This window comes from Brachionichthys hirsutus, chromosome 14 (assembly GCF_040956055.1).
Source record: "Brachionichthys hirsutus isolate HB-005 chromosome 14, CSIRO-AGI_Bhir_v1, whole genome shotgun sequence".
Taxonomy (NCBI): Eukaryota; Metazoa; Chordata; class Actinopteri; order Lophiiformes; family Brachionichthyidae; genus Brachionichthys; species Brachionichthys hirsutus.
This window is the reverse complement of record NC_090910.1, coordinates 7,501,447-7,510,959: the sequence shown is the minus strand read 5'-3', so window position 1 is coordinate 7,510,959 and position 9,513 is coordinate 7,501,447. Positions and strand designations below refer to the sequence as shown.

The following is a 9,513-nucleotide window of genomic DNA, read 5'->3' as shown; positions in this document are numbered from 1 at the left end:
GTGCTCCATAACGGAGGGGAGGAAGAGGCAGAGAGAGAGAGAGAGAGAGAGAGAGAGAGAGAGAGAGAAAGGGTAAGAGACACTCAATTGCAGCTTGCTGAAGTTTTTGGATTGAATTCTGAAAATGATCCTTTTAACAGTGATGGGCTCTGAGGCGAGGATAAGGGTCATGCCATTCACAGCGGGTTAAATAGACTTTCATTTAAAATTACATTCTAGATCCATCGCTCCCCCCCCCCCCCCCCCCCCCCCACACACACACACACAGCAGAGGCCCTGCGCTCTCTCCCGGCTCCCCCGGGCGCCGGCTCATCACCGACGCGGCACCCTTACTTCTGAAGTCAATGTATAAGTCCAGCTGAGAGGCAATTGAGGACAGACAGACAGACCGACAGGCATGCAGATAGATGATAAGATAGATAGATAGATAGATAGATAGATAGATAGATAGATAGATAGATAGATAGATAGATAGATAGATAGATAGATAGATAGATAGATAGATAGATAGATAGATAGATAGATTCATAAAGATGCATTCATAAAATAAATAAATAAATACCTCAAATCAATTCTGGTAAAGGCCTAGTAATTATTTATGTATTTAGGCCAGTGATTTATTGGACAATGTTATTGTTAGTATTATTATTATTATTATTATTATTATACATTGAGTAATCAAAATAAAAAGCACAGGCTTTACTTATAACAATGATGAGCCATGCTGACTGGAATCCAGCCATTACTCATCTGTTATTTGGATATGCAACATGCGGATGTCTTTAATGTTTGGCCCCACTGCTGTAAAAAAAAAAAATCGTTGCAACATTAAATAATTTCACTGGTCTTCCAGTGATTTTTGACCTTTTCATCAAAGCTAGATATTTTTTTAAGCGTCACACGTAAGAATGAAAATTAAACCTACATGCGAGAAAAAGTGATATTTTAGTAAGAGTTCGTTCCAGAAAGGAAAACGACTCCATGTCAGGTTTTGTTGCCCTTCCCTCAAATTAAGTTTAACCGTAAACATATATATAAAGCAGCTCTGCGCTGTCTCTCCTCCACACACACACACACACACACACACACACGAGCCAATCAGGCGCGATAACTGCCTCCACGTCTGCTGCGCTCGGGCGCAGAGGAGAGACGCGCCTAACAGGACAGGAGCGCAGCGAGAGCCAGTCAACCCGCTGGCTGTCATTGTGTGAGTGGGAGGGGGGGGGGGGGAGAAGGAGACAGAGACAGACAGAGAGAGAGAGAGAGGAGGTCCCGGTTCAAACGGACACCGGCCTGAGAAGAAGGGAGCACCGGGCCCCGCGCGCGCGCGAGAGCGAGAGAGAGTGGGGGGAGTGGAATACTGACGGGCGTTACCGAAGCAAGTCGAACCGAAACGCCGACATGAGCGGTCAGTTTGAGGAAGATATCCACGACCTGGGCGAGAGGAAGAGCAGCAAGTCCCCGACGCCGCTCTCGTCCTACTGCATAGACAGCATTCTGGGCCGCCGGAGTCCCTGCAAGGTCCGGCTGGGCGCTGCGCAAAGTTTAACGGGCCTCCCCGGCAGAGGTGAGCTCGACGGGACGGCTGAGCGTAAGTTCCATGCACGGGAGGCAAAAAATGGAAAAAAGAGAGTCAATGTTGACGAGTGTGCGTAAAAGGAGCATCTTCAAAGTGCGTTTGATGTAGAACGTTTGACTTTAGTGCAGCTAGAAAGTCATGTTTTACCTCCAATAATGTCATTTTCACCATAATGGCTTTAATAAATATACTAAATAACGTCTGACGGACTCTCCGCGTGCGTGCTAAACTTTATTTTTGCTGCGTTGCGGTCATTTTGTTCATTTTGTGCGTGCACGCTCCATCCCTGCAGGGCAAACAAAAGACGCGCTTTCATTCAGCGCTGACGCGCACCTGCCGCCCAAACTCCGCCGGCTGTACGGACCCGGTGGGAAGTTCCTCCACGCGCACGCCCACGCCCACGCCGACGCGCTGGACAGAGAGCGGCTCCTCCTGGAGCGTGAAGCCGCCGACAACCTCAAAATCAACCAGGCGCCGCAGGTGAGCATCAGCCGCAGTAAGTCCTACCGGGAGAACGCGTCCCTGAGCCGGGGAGAGGGCGGCCAGAGCCCGGGGGGGGCCTCCGAGGACGGCAGTCTGGGCGTGGTGGACCTCGGCCCGCTGAAGTTCGAGGAGGACGCGGGGAAGGAGGAGAGCTGCGGGGACGCCGCCACTCTGTCCCCGAAGGACGAGGAGAGGGAGAGCTTGAACGCCGGGGATGGGGACGTGAGGGACGGGGAGGACAGCGTGTGTCTGTCGGCGGGGAGCGACTCCGAGGAAGGGATGCTGAAAAGGAAGCAGAGGAGATACAGGACTACATTCACCAGCTACCAACTGGAGGAGCTGGAGAGGGCGTTCCAGAAGACGCACTACCCCGACGTGTTCACCAGGTAAAGCAGCCGCTAACACGTTCGATTATTATTTAAATGGTTAGTTGTTATTATTATTATTATTATTATTATGCTGTATACACTATACACTATACTCTAAAATGCATTTCCAAATTGAAAATAAATAACGGATGGGCCTAATAATTTTAATGTAGGCTAATAAAATAAACTAAATGTGTATGGTATAAATGAATAAAAAATACATTATTATTATTATTATTATGTAATATTAGTATTAGTATTAGTAGTATTATTACTACCGATATGTCTCAAAAAGCCAGACAATCCTGAATACATTAACTGCGTGATCTGCAATAATTCTAGGACGAGCGTGATAATTAAATGCGTTTGCTTTTTAAATAAACGCTTCCTGACCCCGTAAATATTTCCAGAAACTGCGCCAGTAATTCCACGTCTTTAACTGGACCCTGCGTGGATCACGCCTCGTGAAATACCCGAACAACCCACCCGTGCCTTGGATCAGTGAACACAATGGGGCTGTAAATGCCAACAATGGGGCCGTTTTGTTACGCACGTATTCCCTCCCGTTGATGGCAGCGGTGTATAATTAACCGTCGCAGCTCGTGTTACCTGCAGGACGTGATGGCCACGTGGAAAAAGGGCCCAAGATCAAGCGCGCGCGCGCGCGCGCGCACACACATCTACATTATGGAGATTTTAGAATTATCTGGTGGTTTTCATTCAATATATAAATCTATTCTTTTTATATATACATCTATATTATTGGGATTTTTTATGTTGAACAATATTTAAGATTTCATTTCACGCCGAGGTCTGTTTTCTAGAAGCCTCACCTTTTCATTGTTATGAATATTTTTCCAATCGATTTACTTTCGGTCTAATTTAAACCGCAAGCCCATCTCAGCCGAAGGGAGCTGCCATTGCTTCGTGGCCCGCTCGTTTAGACGCCATTATTCCAACCATTATGTTGTTAGTCAGTGACAGGCCTGCCTGCGCTGGGCAAAATCCAACAATCACTATAGACCCATCCGCGTGACAGAGAAAATAGAATCTGGCTATGTGGCGTCTTTCTGCAGCCAGGGGGGGGGGGGCATTGAAGACTATTTCTGTCTTCTATTGTTGACAGTGAAGAACGAGACGGGACCAAACAGCAAACGGGGGCCTGTAACCTTGAATCTTGTCCTCCTTTTCAGAGAGGAACTCGCGATGCGCCTGGATCTGACCGAGGCCCGCGTTCAAGTAAGTGTTCGTTATCAGAGAAGCGCTTTGCACACTAAAATGTCCCCCGGCGTGTGAGTGCGCGTGCGTGCACCCTCTCTATATAAAAACGTTCGCGCTGCAAGCTGCTGGATAATAACCGGCGATGCGCGTCACTGATTGACGAACAACGATAATAGGAGCAAGTTGAGTCGGTAATTTATGACAGTGAAACGTGTTAAATGGCCCCCAGACGCTGCGCGTGGAAGGCCTTTCCTGTTATTGGACGTTATTACGCGCGCCTTAGTGGCAATTAAGCAACACTGGTGATTCATAAAAACGATCACTTAGTATTATATGAGCAAACGCTTCTTGGGGTGAGGCGGTGTTTGAATTCCCATCCGAGGGTGCAGAGAGGAGTGTGTGTGAGAGAGAGCGAGGGGGGGGGGGGTAATGCTATTTGATTTCCCATTATGTGATTGCAATAGACCTGCATTGATCCGATGCTTTGCACTTAAAGGTGTTTGCCCCCCCCCCCCCCCCCCCCTCTCTCTCTCTCTCTCTCTCTCTCTCTCTCTCTCTCTCTCTCTCTCTCTCTCTCTCTCTCTCTCTCTCTCTCTCTCTCTCTCACCCCGCACTGAAAGCGTGGCCTGCATGTCGAAAGGCCGGCCTCATAACCAGAGAGACAGTTCAAACACGGTGGAAGCTCTCCCGAGGCTTATATGGCCGACGGTAAAACAACAGATGTCTCATTAGGGGCCGAATAGGTGAACAAATCACTTAACGGGCGCCACCGGGAGGTGATAAAGACTCGTAAATTCCCGAGGGGCTGTGTAATGCTAAACAGCCCTCTGGGAAGAGTGCGTGCGTCGCTCAAGCGCGCCCCCGTTCAATCTCCTTCCTCGTGTTGACATTTTTTTTTTTGCCCCCCTCCCGCCCTTCGTGCTTCTTGCAGTGCAAACTGGGCAACGAACAGTGGATGCGTGGGAAAGTTAAATAGTCTCTTGGATGTGACGTCACTTGTTCTTATTCTCTTTAGAATTTAATTTAAAGCGCATTAATTGTCATTGGAGCCAGTTCAGCGGTAATTTCCCGGATCTTTTGTTAACACCGCTCTTAATTATCCCCCCCCCCCCCTGTCTGAGGACAGAGGCTTTAATTAGACAGAGAGCAGATTTAAGGGGGCCGTGACTGGCGGGGTTTACCTTGCGCGTAATTACCGTTGACTTTCCGCTTATTGGCCACCACCTGAACTCCACGCAGGCCTATTAACATGCGCTGACACAATGTGAACGGCCTCGGCTTATTAATGACAATATAGTGTTGCTGTGACGTAGGCAAAACACGGTGATTAAGTTCTAATATTTATAGCATGGACAGTTGCGTGTGTTCTCTCCAAAAGAAAATACTCTTAAAATGTAATATAAACATGTTAAAATGACCTATTTATGTAGTCATTTATCTTAATCTTATTTTTTAAACATCATTAATTGCATCATCCAGATTATCAATGATTCATTTGATGCTGCTTTTGGCAATTTCCTTCCTACTTGAATATTTTACACGCCTGAAATCTTCAGGATTTCCCCACAACTGATGCATCTGAAAGCAAAAACACAAAGGCATATTAAGATCCATGTATCTAAGCAGTTCTTAAGCAACTTAAGCATGACAAAATTGGTAGCGATCATAAAACACAAACATGGAATATACCCTAAAGGTATTTTCTATATGTTTATCATATTATAGAACAATTTGGCTTGCATAAGGTTCTGTGCCAATAAGTCTCTACTTTCATTGGTTGTTAATTCTGTAACTTCAAATTACAAAACAAAAGCTGAGAGAGGGAGATCTAGACATTAAGTATGATGTTAAAAAATATTGAACAGTTTTATAATTCTGCCCTGGAAACACTCGTTTGACACAAATCCCTCTTAAAGAATGAACATAAATCCAGATTTTAGCCATTGAAGCCGAAAAGATATCATGTTAAAGAGCAAGAAGCAGCACTTTCCCTTATGATTGATGTGTAGAGTCTTCTGGCATAATACTGAACAGTTTTTGAGTCATGCTTCAGAAATGAAATGTGACGTTACATGTCATCTCCCCTGCCTGCCCTCAGGTGTGGTTTCAGAACCGCAGAGCCAAGTGGAGGAAGCGTGAGAAGGCCGGCGTGCAGACCCACCCGTCAGGCCTGCCGTTCCCGGGGCCCCTGGCAGCAGGCCACCCCCTCAGCCACTACCTGGATGGAGGGCCCTTCCCTCATCACCCCCATCCGGCCCTCGAGTCCGCCTGGACAGCGGCCGCGGCAGCAGCCGCAGCCTTCCCGGGTCTGGCCCCCCCACACCACAACGGGACTGCAGCGTCCCTGGGTACCCCGATTGGCCTGGGCACTTTTCTGGGTACGGCCGCCATGTTTCGCCACCCTGCCTTCATTGGACCCACCTTTGGCAGGTGAGCCACCCCCCACCCCCACCCCCCACGCACAGTGTAGCACTCTGTTATACACGCCAGTGTGCAGAACCGCAGCTTCTTTTGTCTTTTTGAGCAAATCTATTTGAAACACATTTCCAAAAGACGCAAAGCATGACTACATTACTCTTTCATCTCACGGTGTCTGATTGTAAATACTCTGACATACTGGTGTGTCGTCTCGCTGTTAAATGCTTTCATAAATGAATCAAATGTGTGACCGTGCAGGACAAGCTGTGAGGAGGACACACACGTCACATTTATTCCCTCAGCTTTGAGCCTGTCTATATAATTCATCAATATTCATCTTGATGTCTTTTTCATATTATGGAAGTCAGCATGGAAGCGATGTTAGCAATTTATTCAGGAGGCTTGGGACAGCATGTTTGAAGCAACACGTTTTCTTTCGTGATCTTTGAGCGATTTGGACACGCTCATATTTTTTCCATGAATAATTTAAGTTCATTCATGTTTGTAAATGTCATCGATTTTTACATCGCTGTCTTCTTTCAGGCTCTTTTCCAGTATGGGTCCCCTGACCAGTGCTTCCACAGCTGCAGCTCTCCTCCGTCAGCCTGCTCCCCCTGTAGAGAATCCCTCCCACGCGGGCCCCGTCCTCCCTGATCCATCCACTTCTTCTTCCTCCTCCTCCTCTTCCTCGGCAGACCGCAGGGCCTCCAGTATCGCCGCGTTGCGCCTCAAGGCCAAGGAACACTCGGCTCAGATCACCCAGCTTAACATCCTGCCTAACGGAGCCGCAGGGAAGGAGGTGTGCTGAACACTCGACACCAGCTAGCCCCCCCCCCCATACCCCTTCTACAAACCCATTCATACCTCAGGAGGCTGATGTCCTGATGTCCCCTCATTCAACCGTCCATTTTACCTCATGTTTCCCTCATAAGATAGCACGACCAAATTCAAAAGAGCACTGGCTAAAAAAAGTGTGTGTGTGTGTGCGTGCGTGCCCTAATCAAAGCTATGATAACTTTGTTTTACTGTCTAAACCCACACCTGCATGACAGCACAGGTTATCATTTTTTCACATCAATTATAAAATAGACTCAGAACGCCATCGTGGATTTATAAAAGTGATTTCAGTTAATTAAACTAAAATCTGGCTCTGTATCATTTTCATATTCTAAGATGATTTTCACACGCATACATGAATTAATGCAAGGCACACACAGTGCCAGTGGAGGAACATAAATCTAATCTATCAGAAATTGGAAGGACCTACAATTTCAATCTGATGCCGCTTTCCTTTCTGGTCCACAATATTTACATGGAAATATCCAACGTATGTTAGTGTAGTAGAAAAATACAGATACAGGAACACTTTATATGCTAGCGTTATACATATAAAAGACATTATCCTATAAAATATTATGTACATTTTTCTTAATCAACCATTGTATAAAAGAATAGCATTACCTTAATTTAATGTCAAACAATTACAGGGCATGAATAATTCAGTTATAATAATTCAGCAATACAATATATTGTGGTGTTGCTGACAGGTGCCATTTTTGTGCATTAAATACTTTCACTTTTGAATGTTTTTTTTCTTTCTCTTAATTTAAAGAAGGCCTGAAGGCACACGCACTCGCACACGTGCGCGCGCACGCACGCACACAGCAGGGGAACCCAGAACCATAGAAAGGATTCTTACTTCAAATGTGGACAAATCATGCTTAATCTGCATTCATGTGGACTGCAGGACCCCCTTCACACACACACACACACACACACACACACGTCAGAACCAAAGGAAAACTGTCCCCTGACTCATCACTGCTCACCTGTCCACCAGTCACACTCAGAACCATCACTAGATGTATATTTTTAAATTAAAGTAGTTACTTGAGGTTATTCAAACGTCAGGTTTCTGCATAATTTGAGGATCCCCCCCCACTCATCTTTATTATTATTTTCCCAGCATTTATACGAGTTTGACTCGAGGACACGCGAGTAAAGATGAATCAGTCTCTGCTGAGCTGACTGTGTGACAGAAAACTGTAAATATTCTGTAAAATGAGGGAAAGCAGCAAAGGATGATTTTCAAAACAAGGTCGTGTATATTTCAGGAGACCGTGTTTTTATAATTTGCACTCGTTCAAGTGTTCAATGAATGTCGCCCTGTGTAGAATTTCACCTGTGTTCATGGATTATTAGGTTTTTAGAAAATTATTTATGTCAAAACTTTTACCCGAGGAAATGAGTGAAGGGACTTTTTTTCTTCTGCTTATAAGTGATTGTAAATTTCCTGGTTCAATAATGCTAATTTGAATAAATGACATTGGATTAATGAGTTTTATTTTTTCTTTTTTCATTTTACATTTCTTTAGGACTGAACCAGGAAAACGATGTGAACTAGAATACCATAGAACTATTAATAAAAGGTGTAATGAAGGAAATGTGTCTTCTGTGTTACATTTGAGGATCATTTTGTAATTCATGGGTCCTTTTTTTTCTAAATTATTTTGATAGAATTGACTAAATAGTCTACTGGGAGGTAACATAAATACTATCAGGTTATCTGGTGTTCAAAATGCCTGCTGAGGAAGATAAAAAACATTTTTTTCCTCAGAGGAATTTGTCTGCGGAGGCGGGGGGGCTGCTCCCCCCTCAATAAGGGAAAACGCGTAATCCGCAGCGCTGCGTGCGTCTATCCTCTTCAACGGAGTTGACAAAATACGGGCCATATATTCATGAGCTTAATCCCCAACATGTGAAACGAGCGACAAAGGCGAGGGGTTTTCAATTAGATCACCCACTTTATGTGAGGGGGGGGGGGGGTTTAGACTTCCTTTAAGACCCTTTAAAGGCGCTAAATTGGTCTTAACATCTGTAATGCCATGTCGATGGAAGCGAGTCTCCTTTGTCATTAATGAAGTTACAAACCACTTCATTTTTACGGCTTTCACGCACACACTCGCGGATTTACCCCCCCCCCCCCCTCCCCCCTCCATCACCCCCACCCACCCACCACCAACTGGACGTCAAACTAATGCAGGACTATTACAGCAATCAATGGGGCTTCTCCTCCGTTTGACCCATCTATGGTACACGGCCAAATCGCGTGAAATTACCCTGCGGCTTAAAGTAGTCCCTCTTATTACTGCCTTCATGTGTGTGTGTGTGTGTGTGTGTGTGTGTGTGTGTGTGTGTGTGGGGGGGGGGGGGGGCACTCATTCCTTCAGCAGGTCTTACACCTGTTAGTCACTCAATTTAGTCAAACAAGCAGGGATGAGGTACGATAAGAGACAGATGGGGACAATTGGTCCCGACGCGCGCATTCGTGCGTCGTGATTCAAAAAAAAAAGAAACGTGATGAAAATACAAATCTCTTCTGCGTAAAAGCCTCCGTCAACAACACACACGTGACCTGCTGCGATGGAGGCGTAAACTTTCATT

At 45.8% G+C, this 9,513-nt stretch overlaps 1 protein-coding gene across 2 annotated transcripts; it reads left to right on the top strand.

Moving 5' to 3' along the window:
• The first annotated feature begins 1,321 nt into the window (after positions 1 to 1,321).
• Positions 1,322 to 8,499, top strand: arxa (aristaless related homeobox a). 2 transcript variants are annotated; one of them, XM_068747784.1, is made up of 6 exons: positions 1,322 to 1,591; positions 1,872 to 2,448; positions 3,624 to 3,669; positions 5,750 to 6,081; positions 6,613 to 6,868; positions 8,445 to 8,499. In XM_068747784.1, exons 1-6 carry the CDS (start codon positions 1,402 to 1,404, stop codon positions 8,448 to 8,450), a joined length of 1,407 nt encoding a protein of 468 aa, XP_068603885.1. In that variant the 5' UTR covers positions 1,322 to 1,401; the 3' UTR covers positions 8,451 to 8,499. The 2 variants fall into 2 exon arrangements, with proteins under 2 accessions (XP_068603885.1, XP_068603884.1); XM_068747783.1 differs by lacking the exon at positions 8,445 to 8,499 and having other exon boundaries at positions 6,613 to 6,877.
• Positions 8,500 to 9,513: the final 1,014 nt, after the last annotated feature.

Coding starts and splice junctions, on each gene's coding strand:
- arxa (XM_068747783.1), top strand. CDS start 1,402: ATGAGCGGTCAGTTTGAGGAAGATATCCACGACCTGGGCGAGAGGAAG. Junction 2,449..3,623: donor TACCCCGACGTGTTCACCAG/GTAAAGCAGCCG, acceptor CCTCCTTTTCAG/AGAGGAACTCGCGATGCGCC. Junction 3,670..5,749: donor TGACCGAGGCCCGCGTTCAA/GTAAGTGTTCGT, acceptor GCCTGCCCTCAG/GTGTGGTTTCAGAACCGCAG.